The 25,864-nt window shown below is 47.2% G+C and overlaps 1 protein-coding gene across 1 annotated transcript in view; it reads left to right on the top strand.

Annotated features, from left to right (window-relative positions):
• The first annotated feature begins 15,758 nt into the window (after positions 1 to 15,758).
• SNX9 (sorting nexin 9) overlaps positions 15,759 to 25,864 on the top strand; it is a 244,475-nt gene continuing 234,369 nt past the window's right edge. The window contains exon 1 of the mRNA XM_044291890.1: positions 15,759 to 15,892. Coding sequence (XP_044147825.1) covers positions 15,881 to 15,892 — 12 coding nt within the window. The 5' untranslated portion in view covers positions 15,759 to 15,880. The remainder of the gene's footprint in view (positions 15,893 to 25,864) is intronic.

Genomic DNA, 25,864 nt, shown 5'->3' with positions numbered 1-25,864 from the left:
CATGCTCTGCCACCAACCACACATTAAGCGACAAACATCGCAATACCAGAAACTGCAAGAGCCTGACCACCGGCGGGGAAGACGCAGACAAACTGTTGATAGCCTGAACCACCCCCAAATTGTCACAATAGAACCGCACCTTCCTGTTCTCAAATTTCCCGCCCCACAACACAACCGCCATCACAATGGGAAAAAGTTCTAACAAAGCCATGTTCCTCACCCAACCCCGACTCACCCACGAATCCGGCCACCTGCCCGCACACCATTGTCCCTGGCAATAAGCCCCAAACCCCCCCCCCCCCCCGACGCGTCCGTATATAACTCAAAATCCACACTATCGCACAACTCCCCAATCACTAAAGACTTGCCATTGTACTGACCCAAAAATTCTGCCCACACCCTCAAATCCCCTTTTAACTCCTTACGCAACCTAATAAAATGATAAGGCGCTGACACACCCGCTGTAGCCGCGGCCAATCTTCTACAGAAAATTCTACCCATCGGCATAATCCGACATACGAAATTCAGCTTACCCAACAACGACTGCAAATCCCGCAACTTAATCTTCTCCCTACCTATGGCCCTATCAATCTCCTGGCGCAAATCCAGCAACTTATCCCCCGGAAGCCTACACTCCATCCGCTCCATATCTATGACAATCCCCAAAAAGCACAACTCCGTCACCGGACCTAACATCTTTTCATGCGCTAACGGTACCCCAAAACGCGCAAAAACCGACTGCACCGAGTGCAGCAACAAAGAACAAACCCGTGAATTTGCCGGCCCAAACACAAAAAATCGTCTAAATAATGAATAATAGACGAACAACCCGAAACTTCCACCACCACCCACTCCAAAAATGAGCTAAAGGTCTCAAAATACGCACACGAGAGAGAGCACCCCATGGGCAAACACCTATCCACAAAATATTGCCCATCCCAAAAACAATCCAACAAACCCATGCTCTCCACGTGAACCGGAAGCAACCGAAAAGCCGCTTCCACATCAACCTTAGCCATCAACGCCCCTGTCCCCACCGCCTCACCCATCTAGCAGCCGCATCAAAGGAAGTATAGACCACCGAACAAAGTTCAGGATCTATACCATCATTGACCGACGCACCTTTTGGGTAAGACAAGTGATGAATGAGCCGAAACTTGCCCGGCTCCTTCTTAGGCACCACCCCCAGAGGAGACACCTTCAAGCCTGGGATCGGCGGTTCCTTGAACGGACCCGCCATCCGTCCCAACTCCACCTCCTTCCTCAACTTCTCCGCCACTACCCCCGCATGAACCAGCGCGGACCTAAGATTCTTAAGAACAACAGGCCCCGCCGTGACAACCGACGGAACACGAAAACCGAACCTAAACCCATCCCCCAACAACCCAGCCGCCACCCGAACAGGATACTTATCTAGAAACTCCTGCATCTCTTCCACCCGAACCGGCATCCAACCCTTTTCCAGCCCCCTCACCCCCCTTATTCCTTCCCCCCTTGAAGCAACGGTTAGCTCCATGGGGTCCCCCACACCCCGTGCACTCGTGCTTAAATTTGCACTTAGCACCAAATCTGTAGTTCCCTTCATTAAAAAGGAAACACAACCCTTTTGCCGACGCAGCTGCCAAGGCACCCGGGGATGACCCCCCGGATTCCCCCCGAAAGGACTGCCCAGCCCTAGGCGGCGCTGTCACCCTCAACCACAACCCAATATCCTTGTGATCCCACCGGATATCAGGCCTCACCGCCTTACGCTGCCGGAACTGCTCGTCATAACTGAGCCAGCCCACGCCACCATAAACCCTGTAAGATTCACCAATGGCATCCTGGTAGCAAAACAGCGCCGAACAACAATCCGGAGACCGCTCCCCAATGACACTTGCTAATATGGCAAACGCCTGCAGCCAATTAGCAAACGTCCGCGGAATCAATCGATGCCGTCGCTTATCCTCATCCTCTTATTTACTCTCATCCTTCTTCCCCCTATCCAGGTTAAACCGTTCCAATGGAAGCAGCGAGAATATCTCCACATACTCTCCCTTCCATATCTTCTCCCTCACCTCCTGCTTCAAATGAGCCCCAAAGGGCCCTCAAAGCACACATACACCTCCCCACGCGCCCTATCATCCAACTTCTGCACCTCCTCCTCTCCCCCCGCCTGAGTCTCAACCGACACCGACCCAGCCACCCCCCATTGCGGCCCCGCAACCGGCCCCGGCACCACTCCCCAACCCGGCAAAGGAGACCCCCCGCCAGCCCCCACACTAGACAACCATCCCGCCATTCTCCCAACAACTGCCCCAACCCCTTACCAAAGTCACCCATGGCCACCCCCCCCCCCTAACCGGGAAACCCTGCGCTAACATGGAGCCCCAAGCAATCTCACCAGGCACCACGGGCGCTGTGACTCCCGCTGCCGTAGATCCAGACTCCCGCAGCACGGACACTTCACCGGCACAGCTCCTGGACGTCGACGGCTCTCCTTCCTGGATCACCTGCACGACCCTCTGCACCACGCTGGACGGACACCGGGACGAGACCGCGGCACCCCCCACGGCAAGGGGACCTTCTTCCTCACTGTCTTGCTCTTCTCTGGACCTGCGCTGATATTCCCCTCCACTCAGTGCAGCCCGAGGAACCCGGATATCGCCAAGAAGCTGAGTGGACCGCCCGCTGTAGGAAGGACTGGGCCGGTCCACTGATCCTGGTCCTGAATCCAGCTGAACTGCCGCAGGGAGCAGGGGAAGGGGCGTCCCGCTCCGCTCAGGGCCCCGCCGTGTATTGGGATTCCTCCCGTGGCGAGAGCGACTCGGAGAAGGCTGAACGGACGCTCTCCGCCGCCGAAGGTCCGCAGAGGGGCTCCCCACTCGGCGCCGGGCCCGGGGGGTGCATTCAGGGCTTAGGCGCGCCGGTGGAATACTCCGCCGCGGCCGGGTAGCCCGAACAGTGGGGGTAACCACAGGAGCAGGAGAAACTATACACGCACCGACCTGCTCCTGCAGCCAGCCAGGCCCCCGCACCTCCGCCTCACACTGCAGCCGCTCCAACATCTCCTCAACTGACATCACCGGCGCCGCCATCACACAGCCTGACGTTTCTCTCCCCTGGCTGCAATGCTCCTGCTCCCCGCCTCCTCCTTTCGTCACAGGGCTGGCCGCACCCCCCGCTACTCTAGCAACTCGCGCCTCTCTTCCAAGCCCGCCCCCACCCACACTTAACCCTTAGCTCACCTGTCCCTTCACCGCCAAGCCGCTTCATGTTCGGCCTCCCCCACCGCTGCGCTCCTCGTCCGGCCTGACTGAGTGGCTGTGAGAAGCTTGGAGCCCCCACCTCCAGGCAGCTGTGCTTCAATAACTTTTCCAGGAGAATCCAGCAACTCTGTGACAGCAGGAAGGGGTTGCCAGTCACTCACTTGTCCCTGTGCAGCCTGCAACTCCAGTCCTTCTCCTGGTGCTGCTGCTGACATACATTCAAGGGGGACAGAAGGGGAAGGGGGTCAGGAAGAGGGGGGGAAGGGGGGTGAGAAAGAGGGGGAAGGCCAGGTACTTACAGGAGGACTATATCTGAGTATAAATTAAAGGGGTTGTTCGGGTTCAGAGCTGAACCCAGACATACCTCCATTTTCACCCCGGCAGCCCCCCTGATTTGAGCATCGGAGCAGTTCATGCTCCGATGCTCTACTTTGCCCTGCGCTAAATCGTGCAGGGCAAAGGCATTTTTTGAAGATCTGGTGACGTACCAGGGCTCTCCATGGGGCTGCCAGGAAGCCCAGTGATGTCACCGTCACTGATGGCCGGGATTTAGCGCTGCCCTAGCCAGTAAAACGGTAATATGAACAATGGGGTTCTACAAAAGAGCTATTGTGGGGCAAAGTTCATATTCGTGTTTTAAAATGACTGCTTTCCCCTTTTATAAACAAGTAAATAATGATGCAATGCTGTGGGGCTGGTATGCAACTTTTTCCAGGGCTGGTTTTTATCCCCAATCCGGCCCTGTCTGTGGGTGACACTTAGGGGGGATCTGTGGGTGACACTTAGGGGGGATCTGTGGGTGGCTCTTATTGGGCTCTCTGGATGGCACTGTTATGGGGATCTGTGTATGACAGTTATGGGGGGGATCTGTGGATGACACATACAGTCATGTGAAAAAATTAGGACACCCTTTGAAAGCATGTGGTTTTTTGTAACATTTTTAATAAAAGGTTATTTCATCTCCGTTTCAACAATACAGAGAGATTAAAGTAATCCAACTAAACAAAGAAAACTGAAGAAAAGTCTTTTCAAGATCTTCTGTAAATGTCATTCTACAAAAATGCCTATTCTAACTGAGGAAAAAGATAGGACACCCTCACATGTATTCCCTCTTAAATTGGCTCAGATCTCACACAGGTATATCACACCAGGTGCACATAATTAGTAGATCGTTACTCTGCATGTTGAATGAGGCTTGCCCTATTTAAACCTCAGACATTTAGTTTGGTGTGCTCCTGACTGTTGAAGTGAGAGTGAGCACCATGGTGAGAGCAAAAGAGCTGTCAGAGGACTTCAGAAAAAAGATTGTAGCAGCCTATGAGTCTGGGAAGGGATTTAAAAAGATCTCAAAAGATTTTGAAATCAGCCATTCCACTGTCCGGAAGATAGTCTACAAGTGGAGGGCTTTCAAAACAACTGCCAACATGCCCAGGACTGGTCACCCCAGCAAGTTCACCCCAAGAGCAGACCGCAAGATGCTAAAAGAGGTCTCCAAAAACCCTAAAGTGTCATCTCGAGAACTACAGCAGGCTCTGGCTACTGTTGATGTAGAAGTACATGCCTCTACAATCAGAAAGAGACTGTACAAGTTTAACTTGCATGGGAGGTGTGCAAGGAGGAAACCTTTGCTTTCCAAGAGAAACATCGAGGCCAGACTGACATTTGCCAGAGATAAAGTTGACAAAGACCAGGACTTCTGGAATAATGTTCTTTGGACAGATGAGTCCAAAATTGAATTATTTGGACACAACAGCAGAGGACATGTTTGGCGTAAACCAAACACAGCATTCCAAGAAAAGAACCTCATACCAACTGTGAAGCATGGAGGTGGAAGTGTCATGGTTTGGGGCTGCTTTGCTGCAGCAGGACCTGGTCAGCTCACCATCATAGACTCCACGATGAATTCTACTGTGTATCAGAAGGTGCTTGAAGAACATGTGAGACCATCAGTTAGAAAATTAAAGCTGAAGCGGAACTGGACCATGCAACATGACAATGACCCAAAACATACTAGTAAATCAACCAAAGATTGGCTGAAAAAGAAGAAATGGAGAGTCCTGGAATGGCCAAGTCAAAGTCCAGATTTGAATCCCATTGAGATGCTGTGGGGTGACTTGAAAAGGGCTGTACGTGCAAGAAACCCCTCAAACATCTCACAGCTGAAAAAGTTCTGCATTGAGGAGTGGGGTAAAATTTCCTCAGACCGATGTCGAAGACTGGTAGATGGCTACAAGAACCGTCTCACTGCAGTTATTTCAGCCAAAGGAGGTAACACTCGCTATTAGGGGCAAGGGTGTCCTATCTTTTTCCTCAGTTAGAATAGGCATTTTTGTAGAATGACATTTACAGAAGATCTTGAAAAGACTTTTGTTCAGTTTTCTTTGTTTAGTTGGATTACTTTAATCTCTCTGTATTGTTGAAACGGAGATGAAATAACCTTTTATTAAAAATGTTACAAAAAACCACATGCTTTCAAAGGGTGTCCTAATTTTTTCACATGACTGTATATAGCATCTTATGATGTAGAAGGTCCACCGGTAAGCACAGAGAATCAGCGTGTAGTTTGCCGCCATGAGGTAGAAGGTCCACCTATACACACACACACATATTACACCCTGTTTATGAAGCCTGGCTGTTCAACGTCCACAGGTACACAACGCCTTATTACACCGTTTTTGTTTTTTTTTTACATGTAAAAATCACATCCACCTGTGCACATAAGGCAGACTAAACACTTTTTTAAAAATTGAAATGAATGTGCTGCAAACACAGACGTTCTTAACCACTTCAGCCCCGCTAGCTAAAACCCCCTTCATGACCAGGCCACTTTTTACACTTCTGCACTACACTACTTTCACCGTTTATCGCTCGGTCATGCAACTTACCACCCAAATGAATTTTACCTCCTTTTCTTCTCACTAATAGAGCTTTCATTTGGTGTTATTTCATTGCTGCTGACATTTTTACTTTTTTTGTTATTAATCGAAATTTAACGATTTTTTTGCAAAAAAATGTCATTTTTTACTTTCAGCTGTAAAATTTAGCAAAAAACAACGACATCCATATATAAATTTTTCGCTAAATTTATAGTTCTACAGGTCTTTGATAAAAAAAAATGCTTGGCCAAAAAAAAAAAAAAAATGGTTTGGGTAAAAGTTATAGCATGTACAAACTATGGTACAAAAATTTAAATTTCCGCTTTTTGAAGCAGCTCTGACTTTCTGAGCACCTGTCATGATTCCTGAGGTTCTACAATGCCCAAACAGTAGAAAAACCCCACAAATGACCCCATTTCGGAAAGTAGACACCCTAAGGTATTCGCTGATGGGCATAGTGAGTTCATAGAACTTTTTATTTTTTGTCACAAGTTAGCGGAAAATGATGATGATTTTTTATTTTTATTTTTTTCTTACAAAGTCTCATATTCCACTAACTTGCGACAAAAAATAAAAAATTCTAGGAACTCGCCATGCCCCTCACAGAATACCTTGGGGTGTCTTCTTTCCAAAATGGGGTCACTTGTGGCGTAGTTATACTGCCCTGGCAATTTAGGGGCCCATATGTGTGAGAAGTACTTTGCAATCAAAATCTGTAAAAAATGACCGGTGAAATCCGAAAGGTGCACTTTGGAATGTGGGTCCCTTTGCCCACCTTGGCTGCAAAAAAGTGTCACACATCTGGTATCGCCGTACTCAGGAGAAGTTGGGGAATGTGTTTTGGGGTGTCATTTTACATATACCCATGCTGGGTGAGAGAAATATCTTGGCAAAAGACAACTTTTCCCATTTTTTTATACAAGTTGGCATTTCATCCACATTGATCGATGCGAATGAAGAAATCTGTGCCGTTCATTTTTTTCTTTCAGCCCAGAGGCTCATTACCTGTATGCTCAATATAAGGAGAATAGCAGAAACTCCTAATGCTGGCCATACATGTAATGATTGCGGAGACCCTCAAATGCCAGGGCAGTACAAACACCCCACAACTGACCCCATTTTGGAAAGAAGACACCCCAAGGTATTTGCTGAGGGGCATATTGAGTCCATGAAAGATTGAAATTTTTGTCCTAAGTTAGCGGAAAGTGAGACTTTGTGAGAAAAAAAAAAAAAAAAATCAATTTCCGCTAACTTATGCCCAAAAAATGTTTTTCTATAAACTCGCCAGGCCCCTCATTGAATACCTTGGGGTGTCTTCTTTCCAAAGTGGGGTCACATGTGGGGTATTTATACTGCCCTGGCTTTTTAGGGGCCCTAAAGCGTGAGAAGAAGTCTGGAATCCAAATGTCTAAAAATGCCCTCCTAAAAGGAATTTGGGCACCTTTGCGCATCTAGGCTGCAAAAAAGTGTGACACATCTGGTATCGCCGTACTCAGGAGAAGTTGGGGAATGTGTTTTGGGGTGTCATTTTACATATACCCATGCTGGGTGAGAGAAATATCTTGGTCAAATGCCAACTTTGTATAAAAAAATTGGAAAAGTTGTCTTTTGCCAAGATATTTTTCTCACCCAGCATGGGTATATGTATAATGACACCCCAAAACACATTCCCCAACTTCTCCTGAGTACGGCGATACCAGATGTGTGACACTTTTTTGCTGCCAAGGTGGGCAAAGGGGCACATATTCCAAAGTGCACCTTTCAGATTTCGCAGGCCATTTTTTACACATTTTGATTGCAAAGTACTTCTCACACATTTGGGCCCCTAAATTGCCAGGGCAGTATAACTACCCCACAAGTGACCCCATTTTGGAAAGAAGACGCCCCAAGGTATTCCGTGAAGGGCACGGCGAGTTCCTAGAATTTTTTATTTTTTGTCAAAAGTTAGCGGAAAATGATGATTTTTTTATTTTTTTAATTTTTCCTTACAAAGTCTCATATTCCACTAACTTGCGACAAAAAATAAAAAAATCTAGGAACTCGCCATGCCCCTCACGGAATACCTTGGGGTGTCTTCTTTCCAAAATGGGGTCACTTGTGGCGTAGTTATACTGCCCTGGCAATTTAGGGGCCCAAATGTGTGAGAAGTAGTTTGCAATCAAAATCTGTAAAAAATGACCGGTGAAATCCGAAAGGTGCACTTTGGAATGTGTGCCCCTTTGCCCACCTAGGCTGCAAAAAAGTGTGACACATCTGGTATCGCCGTACTCAGGAGAAGTTGGGGAATGTGTTTTGGGGTGTCATTTTACATATACCCATGCTGGGTGAGATAAATATATTGGCTAAAGACAACTTTTCAAATTTTTTTATACAAAGTTGGCATTTGACCAAGATATTTCTCTCACCCAGCATGGGTATATGTAAAATGACACCCCAAAACACATTCCCCAACTTCCTTTTAGGAGGGCATTTTTAGACATTTGGATCCCAGACTTCTTCTCACGCTTTAGGGCCCCTAAAAAGCCAGGGCAGTATAAATACCCCACATGTGACCCCACTTTGGAAAGAAGACACCCCAAGGTATTCAATGAGGGGCCTGGCGAGTTTATATAAATTTTTTTTTTTTGGGCATAAGTTAGCGGAAATTGTTTTTTTTTTTTTTTTTTCTCACAAAGTCTCACTTTCCGCTAACTTAGGACAAAAATTTAAATCTTTCATGGACTCAATATGCCCCTCAGCAAATATCTTGGGGTGTCTTCTTTCCAAAATGGGGTCAGTTGTGGGGTGTTTGTACTTCCCTGGCATTTGAGGGTCTCCGCAATCATTACATGTATGGCTAGCATTAGGAGTTTCTGCTATTGTCCTTATATTGAGCATACAGATAATGAGATATTTTTTTCCGTTCAGCCTCTGGGCTGAAAGAAAAAAATGAACGGCACAGATTTCTTCATTCGCATCGATCAATGTGGATGAAAAAATCTCTACCAAAAAAAAAAAAGGAGGGGAAAGGCGTCTGCCATAGGAGCTCCGCCCAACATCCATACCCACTTAGCTCGTATGCCCTGGCAAACCAGATTTCTCCATTCACATCAATCGATGTGGATGAATAAATCATTGCCGGGATTTATTTTATTTTTTTACATACAAAGTGTTTGCCAAAGCATAGGAACGCCGCCTCCTCCTCAGCTCGTATGCCTTGGCAAACGTATCTGTTACTGCAGAGTAGAAATCTCGTCTTGCAGCGCCGCATACACCGACTTGCGTGTAATCTGACAGCAGCGCAATGCTTCTGTCAGAATGCACATCAGTGCTGCAGCTGGTCGATCGGTTGGTCCACCTGGAAGGTAAAAAAAAAAAAACATGAAAAAACCAAGCCGCAACGCAATAATTTTATTAACTTTGCAACAGAACATATAAACTGTAACTTTTTTTAACTGAACATTAACCTTTTTGCTTACTGTTTTTTTTTTTTTTTTACCTTTATAGAACAAACCTCTCCTTCCCCATGGGTCAATGTGCAAAGCGCAAATCGCCCAAAGATGTGGCGAAGTGCGTTATGCACTTTGTCCCAGGTGAAAGGAGAGGTTTGCAGCAGCTGTGTAAGTGAATGGGCCCTAATAGCCCTGTGTGCCTGTCCTGGTGAGAAGATCCCTATGCTAATAGTGTACCTGTGAGTGGTACTTCCGGAAACACTCTCCAAAGCATAGGGCAGGGTGGTCAGGACAGTCAGGACAGAAATAGCGGGTGTCACGCCTTATTCCACTCCTGCTACAGACACGACATCTTTTTCGGGGTGACGGTTGGGTTGAGGTACCAGGAACGACATTGGGGAAATGTCGCTCGTGTAGACGGCTAACTACACTGGTGGATGGGGCCACGGAACCTCCTGGATACAGGAGGTTCTCGATGATCTCTTCCTGAAATTTGAGGAAGGATCCAGTTCTCCCAGCCTTACTGTAGAGAACAAAACTATTATACAGAGCCAATTGAATTAAATATACAGACACCTTCTTATACCAGCGTCTGGTTCTGCGGGAAACTAAATACGGAGACAACATCTGGTCATTGAAGTCCACCCCTCCCATGTGAAGGTTATAGTCGTGGACTGAGAGGGGCTTTTCAATGACACGGGTTGCTCGCTCAATTTGTATTGTCGTGTCTGCGTGAATGGAGGAGAGCATGTAAACGTCATGCTTGTCTCTCCATTTCACCGCGAGCAGTTCTTCGTTACACAGTGCGGCCCTCTGCCCCCTTGCAAGACGGGTGCTAACGAGCCGTTGGGGGAAGCCCGCGCGACTAGTTCGCGCGGTACCACAGGCGCCAATCCGTTCTAGAAACAAATGCCTAAAGAGGGCCACACTTGTGTAAAAATTGTCCACATAAAGATGGTACCCCTTGCCGAATAAGCGTGACACCAAGTCCCAAACTGTCTTCCCACTGCTCACCAGGTAGTCAGGGCAACCGACCGGCTCCAGGGTCTGATCTTTTCCCTCATAGATTCGAAATTTGTGGATATAGCCTGTGGCCCTTTCACAGAGCTTATACAATTTGACCCCATACCGGGCGCGCTTGCTTGGGATGTATTGTTTGAAGCCAATGCGCCCGGTAAAATGTATCAGGGACTCGTCTACGCAGATGTTTTGCTCTGGGGTATACAAATCTGCAAATTTCAGGTTGAAATGGTCTATGAGGGGCCGAATTTTGTGGAGCCGGTCAAAAGCAGGGTGGCCTCTGGGACGGGAGGTGCTGTTATCACTAAAGTGCAGGAAACGCAGGATGGCCTCAAAACGTGCCCTGGACATAGCAGCAGAGAACATGGGCATGTGATGAATTGGGTTCGTGGACCAAAATGACCGCAATTCATGCTTTTTAGTTAGACCCATGTTGAGGAGGAGGCCCAGAAAAGTTTTAATTTCGGAAACTTGGACTGGTTTCCACCGGAAAGGCTGGGCATAATAGCTACCCGGGTTAGCGGTTATAAATTGTGTGGCATATCTGTTTGTTTCGGCCACAACTATGTCTAAGAGCTCCGCAGTCAAGAACAGCTCAAAAAATCCCAGGGCCGAACCGATCTGAGCTGTCTCAACCCGAACTCCAGACTGGGCAGTGAAAGGGAAAACTACAGGTGCGGCTGAAGTTGGGGACTGCCAATCAGGGTTTGCCAGCACCTCTGGGATTCTAGGGGCTCTACGGGCACGTCTTTGCGGTGGCTGCGACGGGGTCACTACTGCACGTGCCACCGTACCAGCTTCAACTGCCCTTCTGGTGCTCGCTACTTCACCAGGTTGTACGGCAGTGCTGGTACTAGGTCCAGGGAGGGCTGGGCTGCTGGTGTATGCCTCACCACGTAATCCGACAGCACCAGCCCCACTCTGCTGCTCTTGAAGCGGATCCTGCGCAACCTGCGGTCTAGCGACACGGGGCCGGGTACGCCTCGTGCTATCAGGGACCTCAGCCTCCTCGTCCGAACTTTGGGTCAGAGAGCCACTGCTTTCTAGAGGTTCGTATTCTGACCCGCTGGATTCATCAGATGAGGGTTCCCATTCCTCATCCGACTGGGTCAGAAGCCTGTAGGCCTCTTCAGAAGAATACCCCCTGTTTGACATGTGGGCAACTAAATTTAGGGGTATTCCCTGAGACTACCCAAGAAAAAAAAGCAAGCCTGTCTTACAAAGTGGAGGCTAGCGAAGTACCGGAGGCCACTGCGGTTGATAAAAAATATCAAAACTGATTTTTTTCTCGCCGCAGTGCGTGTAAGGTGAATGTGCAGCGATCCCCCCCAAAAAATTTTGGGTCACTGCGGTGGGGCGGGTGTGGGCGAATGCACGTGTGGGCGACCGATCAGGCCTGATCGGGCAAACACTGCGTTTTGGGTGGAGGGAGAACTAAAGTGACACTAATACAATTATAGATCTGACCGTGATCAGTTTTGATCACTTCCAGATACTATAAAAGTACAAATGCTGATTAGCGATACGCTAATCAGCGAATAACGGACTGCGGTGCGGTGGGCTGGGCGCTAACCGATCCCTAAACTACCTAACCAAGGGGCCTAAACTATACCTAAAACCTAACGGTCAATACCAGTGAAAAAAAAAGTGACAGTTTGCACTGATCACTTTTTTCCTTTCACTAGTGATTGACAGGGGCGATCAAAGGGTTAATTGGGGTTCGGGGGGGTGATCTGGGGCTAAGTGTGTAGTGTTGGTGTACTCACTGTGTAGCCTGCTCCTCTGCTGGATCCAACCGACGAAAAGAACCAGCAGAGGAGCAGGCAGCCATATAACAGATCATATTTACTAATATGATCTGCTATCTGGCGCTCTGATTGGATTTTTTAAAAATCATCAGCTTGCCAGCCGCGATCATTGACTGGCAAGCTGATGACGATTTACTCCTTGACGAAATGCCGGCCCGAACTGCGCATGCGCGGGCCGGCATAGCGCGTCATCTCGCGTCTCGCGAGATGACGCGTATATGCGTCAGTCTGCGCAGCGATGCCGCCTCCGGACCGCACATCTGCGTTAGGCGGTCCGGAGGCGATTAAAGTAATGCACATGTGAACACAGTATATTTTTTAATTATTAGAGTGATTCACATTGTTGTATAGCTTTACTCAATTTAAAATGACACTGGTTATTTATTTCGACAGGAGTCTATATCTCGACTGCATATATGTCTTTGACACACAAGGGTGGCGGACATGTGGCCCTATCTTTGACACACAAAGGTGGCGGACATGTGGCCCTATCTTTGACACACAAAGGTGGCGGACATGTGGCTCTGTATTTGAGTGTCAAAAGTAGGGGACATGTGGCTCTGTCTTTGATTTTCAAAAGTAGGGAAGACACACTTAGCAGCATGTCCTTCTGTATGGCTGTACTATCTATCATTTTATTTGTTGCCTTTCTTTGGGAGATAGACTATTAGTGGGAAAATACATTACACATATATTTAGTTAACTATACTAACTAATTCAATCCTCTTTGAGTCTTTGACACTGGAGGAGAGGAGAGAGAAGAGAGAAGTAATGCCTGCCACAGACCAGACTTCTTTGCCGTCAGCGTAGCGCTGTGACGTAAGTTAGGCAAGGTAAACTGTGATGCCCCGGCCAGACTGTGGGCATACAATGCGCATGAGCTGATATCGCGGTCATCGGCGCATGTGCGGGATTACGGCCAGTAGGAGGAAGGATAGAGAAGAGACCAAGGGCAGGCAGACGCGGCGGATGGGCGGGCAGACGCGGTGGAGGGGGAGTGGATTGGTATGAAGATGACCTAGGGGCCTGGGCACCGGCCGTTGTAAGGCCGCCCCTGGGCACCTTCACTGCCTAATTTGCATACAGAATAAAAGTGTTTTTCGGACGAACGATTATAGCAGGGAACTGACGGTAAGAACAGTTTTAATAGGGGGGATGCCATGGACATAAGTCTATTAATAGGTTTATAGGGTCAATCGGCGCGAAAGACTCCCTTTAAATTCTGTGAGGGGGTGCGTTTTCCATAATAGGGTCACTTCTTGTTTTTTTTTTTTTCGTTTTTTAATTCACCTGCGCAGTTGTCGGCAAGTGCTGTATAAATCACCAAACTAGGCCTCAGATGAACATGGTACTCTTTTTCTTCTGTACCCTGCAGTGTGCCCAGACAGCAGATTGTGACCACATAGGGGTGTTGCCGTGCAAATGTGAAATGTTTATTAAAACTTCATTTTGCGGAACAGCAAAAGGGTTAAGAGAGTTTCTAAGTTCAGTTTTGAAAAATGTTAAGGGTGGATTATAAATAAAGGTAAAACATATTGACCCAAATTTACCACTAATGCCTCATGCACACGTGTGCTGGGCATGCCTGTGCTGTGGACCCCAAATTGCAGTCCACAATGTACAGGCACCGACCATTTGCCTGCCGTCTATGGACGTTGACCCATCTACTTGAATGGGGTCCATGATCAGCACTGCAAAAAACTACCCCATGCATTACTTTTTTGCAGTGTGGAGGCACAGACTGAAAACCATAGTGATTCTGTTGGCTTGCGATCTGTGCCTCCGCATCTCCTGGATTGTGGACTCATTCACGTGGCCGTCTACGCTCGTGTGCATGAGGCCTAACATGAAGTACAATGTGTCATAAAATGTGTCCAAGTTTAGGTCGTGTTTTTTTTACCATTGTCGATCTGTCCGCCAAATTTTTTAAATAAACTTTTTATCAGTTTACTATGCGATGGGTCAGTTATAAAAGGGAACACTAACATGGCATCACAGGACCCTTTGAATAGAATGGAGCGAAGTAATGCACGCGGCCGTGTTGTTCCTGCGAATAATGGTTTGTATAAAGACACAGAGGTCTGAAGGCAGGGCTGTCTTTACCAAGGGGCAAAAGGGGCAGCTGCCCCGGGCCCAGTTGCTCCTGGGGGGCCCAAGGCAGCTGCCTCTTGAGCCCTGCTAGCTACTGCCCCGGGTGTCAAGCTGTCTGTGGATTTTAACGTTGTGATGTAGGACCTTAATGACATCATCACCATGTGACCAGTAACCTAGCAATTACTGGTCACATGGCTATGAGGTCATCATAGGTCCTATCAGGAGTGTTGCAGAAGTTAACTGTGGAGCTTTGTTGTGTGAAGATTACATCAGAAAAAAGTGACAGGGGCTGTTATGTTAATATACTGTAAACTACTGTATAGTGGGTGCTGTATATTGTGTGGGGGCCTGTATATTGTGTGGGACTGTATACTGTGTGGTGGGCTGTATACTGTGTGGGGGCCTGTATACTGTGGGGGCTGTATACTGTGTGGTGGGCTGTATACTGTGAGGGGCTGTATAGTGTGTGGTGGGCTGTATACTGTGTGGGAGGTCTGTATACTGTGTGGTGGGCTGTATACTGTGTGGGGGCCTGTATAGTGTGGAGTGCTATACTGCTGTATTGTGTATAGTTTGGGATGCTGTATACAGTGAGGTGTTGTATACTGTGGGGTGCTGTATACTGTGGGCTGCTATACTGCTCTACTATATACTGTGGGGTGCTATACTGCATAGTGTGTGGTGCTGTATACTATAGGGTGCTATACTGCATACTGTGGGGTGCACTGTAACACTAGGGTGAGCCGAGCCATGGTCTCCTTCCTGCAGAGCGGTGCCCACTTCCAGCCTGAGCCCAGCTGCCCAGAGCACTGATCCTGAGCCGCTGGAGTCTTCAGAACTGGAAGTATTTACAGTCATTCACTGTACTCTACCAGATGTGTGGATTTTGTGTGTGTGTGTTGTGGTGGAGGGCGTGATTGCCTGCTAAGGTGTGGGAAGGCAGGATCCAAGGGGCCCCAAGTAAATTTTTGCCCAGGGTCCAATCAATATTAAAGACGGCCCTGTCTGAAGGCACATATATGACAGAGCACTGTGCAATTTTTTTATATGGCTGCCAGGACAAACCTACGGCTGTCTTCATAGGCGAGGGGCAGCATTCACCTTTCCTTGGCCTCTGGCATAAGCTGTAAATAGTACAGTATACCTGGCATTGTCCCCTAGCAACAACCCGCACACCTGCACTGGGGCGCACTATATAGCAGCACAGGCCCGTGCCCTATACACACAGTACTTCAGCTATAGTGGAAGTGAGTGAGGACGGTAATGGCGCCGTGTGGAAGATAGAGGGAGTCAGCAGCAGGCCTGTGTACACAGCACAGGGGCTGGGACAGGAAGAGGTAGTGCTGTGGTAGCTTCCCTGTGCGTCTGGCTCCCGAGGTGCTAGTGATCTGGAGGGGCACAGCATGGCCACAAAGGTAAGCAGGGCTTTTATAGGGGACGGCTGGCTGCCGGGGTCGCGGGCAGTCTGTCTACAGGGCGGGAGCAGAGTGTCAGGGCAGCACAATGAGGGACACTGACAGAAACTTGGGGGGGCTCAGTGACACAAAGCGGCCAGTGCCTGATTTCAACAGCCAGGGGCGGGGGGCTCACCCGGCATTCTTAATATTGAAAGTGGAAGTCTAGAGGGGGGAGAGGAACGTTACATGGGGAGGGGGATGGAGTCACTGAAGTGACATTTGATCTAAACTGGGAGAGCGGGGCAGGAAGATGGGTGAGGAGGGCACTCCTGGAACAGCCATGTCCACCACATATGTGGGTGCCCTGTATAGTCACCGGGCCCGGGTCACACATGAGCCTGGGAGGGGCCGGGGCAAAGGGCTGCAAGTGTCACAGGGAAGATCTCATACTCGGGACTGCTCATACCCAGGACCGGCTTAACCCTTCACTGACAGTCCTGAACTGCTTCATCCTTCCCCACATGTTGGTGCTGAGCTGTCCCATTAGTGTAATTTTACTTGAAGTGTTTGTGGTACGGAAAAACTTGTAAAATATTTTTATTCTTTTTAGTGTGACGCTGCGCTTTATTGCAGTTTTTGTGGAAGTTTTTGAGTCAAAACCAGAAGGGAATGAGAAATGTAAAGGGAGGACTTCTCTTTCCTGCCGGATCCAGTGCCGCAAACTTTTTGTAAAAATCGTGGAAAATGCCGCAGACTTATTATTTTTATAGCGCCAATCATTCCGTTATGGAATACTTAAATAAACCAAACCTTGTACGCCGAACTTGAAACACAAGTTGGCTCATCCTTCATGGCCAGAGGTCCGGTCTTAGGCAGGATAGTCCGGCTTTCTGACCCCCCTGTCCTCCGTCCGGCGCAGGGCCCGGACGGACGCAGGGATGTTCCTTTTAGCAGCTCACACTCAGAAAGCAGCACTGGGCCGTCTGAGCGTGAGCTGCAGGAAGAAAGCCGCCCGCCCTCCATCCGCCGCAGCTGACTTGAAGTTCTGCATTAAAAGCTGTGGGGCGCAGGTCGGTGCGGAACGGAGGCACAGAACCCCGGTGCAGACGGATCACAGACCAATTGTTGAATGGGTCTGGATCTGTCTGCGGCATCTGCACGGCTGTTGCAAATTGCGGTCCCCAATGCACAGAACGGCCGACCAACAGCCGTGTGCATGAGCCCTTAAAGAGGACCTTTTGTCAGACTAGCCCTAGTCTAATTATTATCCTACCTTATAGGGTGGCCCCCACTGATGCCATGGCCTTTTTTTTTCTTTTTTTTTTTCTTCTTCTTTCTACAGTTCGTCCGCTGTTGGCCTTGTATATTTTGGCACCTTATATTATAATGAGGCGACTTTGGTTATACTAGGCGGAGACTTGTATTTTCCCTGGGAGTGGTTATCATCTCCCTGGCTGTGAGCGCATCCAATCAGAGTGCCCCCCTCTTAGCCAGGGAGAATGAGCTCATACGGTTGTGTGCAAGAGGCCTTAGGCTACTTTCACACTAACGCTCGGGGCTCCGCTTGCGAGTTCCGTTTGAAGGCTCTCACAAGCGGACCCGAACGCATCCGTCCAGCCCTAATGCATTCTGAGTGGATGCGGATCCGCTCAGAATGCATCAGTCTGGCACCGTTTGTCCTCCGCTCCGCTCAGCAGGCGGACACTTGCAGCGTTCGGGTGTCCGCCTGGCCGTGCGGAGGCAAACAGATCCATCCAGACTTACAATGCCTAAAATCCAGGCCGATTTTTGCAAATCTGACGTGTCACTTTATGTGGTAATAACTTTGGGACGCTTTTACTTATCCAAGACATTCTGAGATTCTTTTCTCATGCCACATTGTACTTCATGACAGACCTTTTTTTATTTTTATAAAAAAATTACAGAAATTTTAGAAAAATTCACTATTTTCTAAATACCTCACAAAATAATTACTTTACACTTTTCCGATGTCTACTTTATGTTGGCTTCATTTTGTAAATGTCATTTCATTTATTTAGGACGTTAGAAGGCTTACAATTTTAGATGCAATTTTTAAAAATTTCCAAAACCATTTTTTTTAAGCACCAATTTAGTTATAAAGTTATTCAGGGGCTTATGTAGTGGAAACCACCCATAAATGGGTAACTACACCCCTCAAATTATTCAAAACTGATGTTACAAACTTTGTTAAGGCCTCGTTCACACTGACGTGTGCACCCCGTTGCCGCATTTGCGGATCCGCACCCGTTCACTTGAATGGGTGCGCAAATTCGGAGATGCAGAATGGTATGGAACGGTACCCTACGGAAGCACTACGGAGTGCTTCCGTGGGGTTTCGTCCCGTACTTCCGTTCCACAAAAAGATAGAACATGTCCTATCTTTTTGCGGAACGTCCAGATCGCGGACCCATTCAAGTGAATGGGTCCGCAATCCGCTACGGCTGCCCCACGGACTGTGCTCGTGTATTGCAGCCCGCAGTGTGAAAGAGGCCCTACCCTTGATGTGTTCCACAACAATTAATGGGAATTTAAGGCAAAATTTCTAAATTATTATTTTTATTTTCCAGATTTTCCATTTTCTTCCATTTTTGCTGTAACATAGCAAGGGTTAAAAGGAAAATAAACCTCATTATTTATTACCCTGATTCTTCAGTTTACAAACTTCCCAAAAAATGTGCTAAAAAACGGTCGTATGAGTGCATGGCAGGGTTCATAAGGGAACTAGCGCCATAGGGCTTTTGGAGGACAGATTTTGCAGGGTTGAGAGGATGTTGCATATGAAGACCCCCTGAGGTGGCCCTAAAGTGGAAACCCCCAAAAATTGACCCCCATTACGGAAGCTAGACCCCTCAAGGAGTATTTCAAGGTGTGTACTGAGAACTTTGACCCATCAGGCATTTCACAGAATAAGGCCTCATGCACACGACTGTTCTGTTTTTTGCGGTCCGCAGATCCGCAAAAAACAGAAGCCGCCCGTGCGCCTTCCGCAATTTACGGAACGGGCAGCCCCATTGTAAAAATGCCTATTCTAGTCCGGAAAACAGACAAGAATAGGACATGCTATATCTTTTTTTGTGGTGCTGTCCTCAACTTTTGCGGCCCCATTGAAGTGAATGGGTACGCACCCGAGCTGTAAAAGCTGCGGCTCAGATGCGGACCCGAAAAACGGTCGTGTGCTTGAGGCCTTAGGAAACACTTGGCTGTGAAAACGGAAAATTACCAATTTTTTTTTCTACAGAAAATTGCTTTACATCCACATTTTTCACTTTCACAAGGGGTAACAGGACAAAATGCACACTACATTTTGTTACCTATTTCCCCCTGCATCAGGCTGGGTTCACACCTGAGCGTTTTGCAGTGCGTTCCTACGCGCTGTAAAACTCTCAACAAGGAGAAACCAATGCTTCCCTATGGGAATGGTTCTCACCTGGGCGTTTTACAGCGTGTACGATCGCGCTGTAAAACGCCCGACGCCCCAAGAAGTACATGAGCTTCTTTGGGGCGTCTTGTCGCGCGTTCCCGTACATAGATTTTCGGGAACGCGCGACAATGGGCGTTCGCTTGTCTCTGTATGCGTGATTGCAAACGCCGGTACAATCGCGCATACAGAGCGCTCCTTTCAGAACGCTCAGGTCTGAACCCAGCGTTGGGCAACACCCCACATGTGCTTGTAGCCTGCTGTATGGGCGCATGGCAAGGCTCTAGAGGCAGGTGTCTCGCAGAAGGCAGAAACGCTTGTTAAAAGGATTTCAAAGCACACATTTGTGAAAGTGAACAATTTCTAGCAGACCCCAATTTTTCACTTTCACAAGGGGTTAACCCCTTAGGGACACAGCCTTTTTACACCTTAGGACCAGGCCATTTTTTGAAAATCTGACCAGTGTCACTTTAAGTGCTGATAACTTTAAAACGCTTTGACTTATCCAGGCCATTCTGAGATTGTTTTTTCGTCACATATTGTACTTCATGACACTGGTAAAATAAAGTTAAAAAAATATTTTTTTTTGCATAAAAAAAAGTCAAATTTACCAAAAATTGGGAAAAATTTGCAAATTTCAAAGTTTCAGTTTCTCTACTTCTGTAATACATAGTAATACCCCCAAAAATTGTGCTGACTTAACATTCCCCATATGTCTACTTCATGTTTGAATTATTTTGGGAATGATATTTTATTTTTTGGGGATGTTACAAGGCTTAGAAGTTTAGAAGCAAATCTTGAAATTTTTCAGAAATTTACAAAAACCCAATTTTTAGGGACGAGTTCAGGTCTGAAGTCACTTTGCGAGGCTTACATAATAGAAACCACCCAAAAATGACCCCATTCTATAAACTACACCCCTCAAGGTATTCAAAACTGATTTTACAAACTTTGTTAACCCTTTAGGTGTTGCACAAGAGTTATTGGCAAATGGGGATGAAATTTGAGAATTTCCTTTTATTGCCTAATTTTCCATTTTAACCCATTTTTTCCACTAACAAAGCAAGGGTTAACAGTCAAACAAGACTGTATCTTTATTGCCCTGACTCTGCCGTTTACAGAAACACCCCATATGTGGCCGTAAACTACTGTACGGCCACACAGCGGGGCGTAGAGTGAAAGGTGCGCCGTATGGTTTTTGGAAGCCAGATTTTGCTGGACTGGTTTTTTGACACCATGTCCCATTTGAAGCCCCCTGATGCACCCCTAGAGTAGAAACTCCATAAAAGTGACCCCATCTAAGAAACTACACCCCTCAAGGTATTCAAAACTGATTTTACAAACTTTGTTAACCCTTTAGGTGTTGCACAAGAGTTATTGGCAAATGGGGATGAAATTTGAGAATTTCATTTTTTTGCCTAATTTTCCATTTTAACCCATTTTTTCCACTAACAAAGCAAGGGTTAACAGCCAAACAAGACTGTATCTTTATTGCCCTGACTCTGCCGTTTACAGAAACACGCCATATGTGGCCGTAAACTACTGTACGGCCACACAGCGGGGCGTAGAGTGAAAGGTGCGCCGTTTGGTTTTTGGAAGGCATGTTTTGCTGGACAGTTTCTTTGACACCATGTCCCATTTGAAGCCCCCTGATGCACCCCTAGAGTAGAAACTCCATAAAAGTGACCCCATCTAAGAAACTACACCCCTCAAGGTATTCAAAACTGATTTTACAAACTTTGTTAACCCTTTAGGTGTTGCACAAGATTTAATAGAAAATAGAGATACAATTTCAAAATTTCGCTTTTTTGGCAGATTTTCCATTTTAATATTTTTTTTCCAGTTACAAAGCAAGGGTTAACAGCCAAACAAAACTCATTATTTCTGGCCCTGATTCTGTAGTTTACAGAAACACCTCATATGTGGTTGTAAACTGCTGTACGGGCACACGGCAGGGCGCAGAAGGAAAGGAATGCCATACGGTTTTTGGAAGGCAGATTTTGCTGGACTGGTTTTTTTGACACCATGTCCCATTTGAAGCCCCCCTGATGCACCCCTAGAGTAGAAACTCCATAAAAGTGACCCCATCTAAGAAACTACACCCCTCAAGGTATTCAAAACTGATTTTACAAACTTTGTTAACCCTTTAGGTGTTGCACAAGATTCAATAGAAAATAGAGATACAATTTCAAAATTTCACTTTTTTGGCAGATTTTCCATTTTAATATTTTTTTTCCAGTTACAAAGCAAGGGTTAACAGCCAAACAAAACTCATTATTTATGGCCCTGATTCTGTAGTTTACAGAAACACCCCATATGTGGTCGTAAACTGCTGTACGGGCACACGGCAGGGCGCAGAACGAAAGGAATGCCATACGGTTTTTGGAAGGCAGATTTTGCTGGACTGGTTTTTTTGACACCATGTCCCATTTGAAGCCCCCCTGATGCACCCCTAGAGTAGAAACTCCAAAAAAGTGACCCCATTTTAGAAACTACGGGATAGGGTGGCAGTTTTGTTGGTACAAGTTTAGGGTACATATGATTTTTGGTTGCTCTATATTACACTTTGTGCGGCAAGGTAACAAGAAATAGCTTTTTTGGCACCGTTTTTTTTTTTTTTGTTATTTACACCATTCATCTGACAGGTTAGATCATGTGGTAATTTTATAGAGCAGGTTGTCACGGACGCGGTGATACCCAATATGTATACAATTTTTTTTATTTATGTACGTTTTACACAATAATTTCATTTTTAAAACAAAAAAAAGTTTTAGTGTCTCCATAGTCTAAGAGCCATAGTTTTTTAAATTTTTGGGCGATTATCTTAAGTAGGGTCTCATTTTTTGTGGGATGAGATGACTGTTTGATTGGCACTATTTTGGGGTGCACATGACTTTTTGATTGCTTGCTATTACACTTTTTGTGACGGAAGATGACAAAAAATGGCTTTTTTTACACCGTTTTTATTTTTATTTTTTTACGGTGGTCATCTGAGGGGTTAGGTCATGTGATATTTTTATAGAGCCGGTGAATACGGACGCGGCGATACCTAATATGTATACTTTTTTTTTATTTATGTAAGTTTTACACAATGATTTCATTTTTGAAACAAAAGAAATCATGTTTTAGTGTTTCCATAGTGTAAGAGCCATAACTTTTTCAGTTTTTGGGCGATTATCTTGGGTAGGGTATGATTTTTGCGGGATGAGATAATGGTTTGATTGTTACAATTTTGGCATAGATGCGACTTTTTTGATCACTTTTATTACCTTTTTTGGGAAGTAAGGTGGGCAAAATTCCAATTTCATCATAGTTTTTAATTTTTTATTTTTATGGCGTTCACCGTTCGGGTAAAGTAACATTACCGTTTTATAGATCAGGTCGTTACGGACGCGGCGATACCAAACATGTGTAGGGAATTTTATTTCTTTCATTTTTAATCAGTGATAAATGTGTTTTTTGATTTTTACTTTATTTTTCACTTTTTTCACTTTTTTTTTGACCCAGACCCACTTGGTTCTTGAAGATCCAGTGGGTCTGATGTCTACATAATACAGTACAGTACAATATATAGTACTATACTGTATTTTACACTTTGTCTGAACAGATCTATGCCTTTCAGCACAGATCTGTTCAGAACCATGGACAGCAGGACGCCTGAGAAGGCGTCCTGTTGTCATGGGAACCTTCCCCGTCTGCTCAGTTATGGTCAGAACTGCGCAGACGGGGAAGGGTAAGGACGGGGCTTGGGGGGGCTGCCTGGGAGCTCTCTCCCTCTCCATTCGGGGGACTGCAAAGGCACAGCAGCCCTGCGATGGGAGAGGGAGGGAGCTCCCTCTTACTGTTAACCTTTTCCATACAGCGGTCCGTACGGACCGCTGTATGGAAAGGGTTAAACGGCTGACATCGCATCACCGATGTCAGCCGTTTATACCAGGGTGCCAGCAATGTGCTGGCACCCTGGTATACCCACTAGACGCCAACGATTACGCAATGGGAGGCGGGCGGGGGATCGCGATCCCGCCTACCGCACCGCCCGCCTCCCGCACCGCCCGCACCGCCCGCAACCCTCCCCCTGCACCTTCCACCGTGCCCAAATAACTCAGGGGTGCAGGGGGAGGAATACTGGACAAAGTTTTGAATCCTAAAGTTTCTGATCCCCGCGGTCAGGGACCGCGGGGATCATAAACTGCAGATATCGCAGCAAACCGCAGGTCTGAATTGACCTGCGGTTTGCCGCGATCGCCGACATGGGGGGGTCACGGGACCCCCCCGCGCATTTAGCCTAGGTGCCTGCTCAATGATTTGAGCAGGCACCGGGTTCCGATCACTGCCAGCCGCACGGCAGTGATCGAAAATGCACAGGGCGTACATGTACGCCCTGTGTCCTTAAGTACCAGGGCACAAGGGCGTACCTGTACGCCCTGTGTCCTTAAGGGGTTAAAGGAGAAAATGCACCCCATTATATGTTCCCCATTTCTTCCCCATTCAGGAAGCACCCCATATGTGCTTGTAGCCTGCTGTATCGGCGTACAGCAGGCAAACAGCAAAATATGGATTTTGGAAGAAGCCCTGAATAAACGAACATGGATTTTAGGTGACATGTCGCATGTTAATAATTCCTGAAGTCCCCAGAAATTAGAAACCCCAAGAAGTGATGCCATTTTGGAAAGAGCACCCCCGTACGAACATTTTAAGTGGTGGAAAAGGCACTTTTGACGTAACGGGTGTTTCACAGAAATCAATATGTAGTGGTTGGTGAAAGTGGATCTGTAAGATATGAGGACTATATCAGAGATATAAGGTGGTAAAACTACAGGGTACATCAAGGATAAAATTAAATTACGGTAATACTCCATGGTAGATTCTGAAACAATCCTGCATGCACAGGCAAGGTTTTTCAGGGCAGGTTTCACAGTGGTAAATTGTGTCTTTCCTTATCCCCCTTTTGGAACACACCCTGCATATTTTTTGGGTCCTTCCCTTTCCTCCATGTTCTCCTCAGCAGCACAGGGGAGAGAGTCTCTCCCACCCCCCTGTGCTGCTGCTGCCAATAAGAAGAGAGAGAGGGGCGGAGGAGGGGAGGGACTGTGGCGGGTGCCGGCTATGTGATTCTGCCACCGGCACCCACCTCCTGATGGGTTAACTGCCACGGATCGCAGCGCCCTGTCATAAAGGTTGTGTGCTGTCACCCGCTTCCTGTATTTTGTATTAAAAGGTTACTTATTTTCATTGATGGCGGAGTGCGTCCCCCAGTATTATAATCGTTGGTGGCAGTGGCCACAGGGTCCCCTCCCCTCGATCTTATTGGTGGTGCAGTGGCAGCTTCTGATCGGAGCCCCAGCAGTGTAATCCTAGGGCTTTGATCGGTTACCATGGCAGCCAGGACGCTACTGAATCCCTGGCTGCTATGGTAACTTCCCTGCTGCCATGTGCACAAAGCCGGGAGAGTGTGAAGTCCTATTCACCCTAATAGAGATCTATTAGGGTGAATAGGACAAGGAATCCCAGGTTCTAGCCCCTAAAGCCTCTTTCGCACAGGCAAGTTTTCCGCGCAGGTGCAATGCGTTAGGTGAACGCATTGTACCCGCACTGAATCCGGACCCATTCATTTCTATGGGGCTGTGCACATGAGCGGTGATTTTCATGCATCACTTGTGTGAAAATCGCAGCATGCTCTATATTGTGCGTTTTTGACGCAACGGGGGCCCCCCCCATGGGGCTGCGTGAAAATCGCAATCATCCGCAAGCAAGTGCGGATGCGGTGCGATTTTCATGCATGGTTGCTAGGAGATGATCGGGATGGGGACCCGATCATTATTATTTTCCCTTATAACATCGTTATAAGGGAAAATAATAGCATTCTTAATACAGAATGCATAGTACAATAGGGCTGGAGGGGTTAAAAAAATAAACAAAAATTAAACTTTCCTTATCCACTTGTTCGCGCTCCCCGGGTTCTCTTCTTTCTTCTTCTTCGATGACCTGGGAGGAAAAAGGACCTTTGGTGAAGTCACTGCGCCCATCACATGGCCCATCACATGATCCATCACCATGCCGTGCAGAGCAGCCATTATACTCTGGTCACCGAGCGATTTCGCTCAGGGACCAGGTGTAATCAGCGCTGAAGTGGGATTTCTGACCCACTTTCCAGCGCCGTACATGTTCAGCGCTGGTATCCTACAGGTTAAAAACTCCATGAATCCATACACATGAAAACACTGCTATGACAAACAAGCAGGCATCTCGTAGACATGTCAGAAGAGGTCATTGATCATGCCTGGTTCCTAAAGCTGTCCATACATAATTAGCAGCCAATTTTGGAAACCATCTAAGGCTACTTTTACACGAACGTTTCTGGGTCCGCCTGTGAGATCTGTTTCAGGGCTCTCACAAGCGGCCCAAAACGGATCAGTTCAGCCCCAATGCATTCTGAATGGATAAGGATCAGTTTGCCTCCGTTCAGCCTCCATTCCGCTCTGGAGGCGAACGCCAAAACGCTGTTTTGATGTCCGTCTGACGAAACTGAGCCAAACGGATCCGTCCTGGGG

This window comes from Bufo gargarizans, chromosome 4 (genome assembly GCF_014858855.1).
Source record: "Bufo gargarizans isolate SCDJY-AF-19 chromosome 4, ASM1485885v1, whole genome shotgun sequence".
Taxonomy (NCBI): Eukaryota; Metazoa; Chordata; class Amphibia; order Anura; family Bufonidae; genus Bufo; species Bufo gargarizans.
Note: the sequence above shows the minus strand (reverse complement) of the source record. Positions and strands in the feature narration are given on the sequence as shown.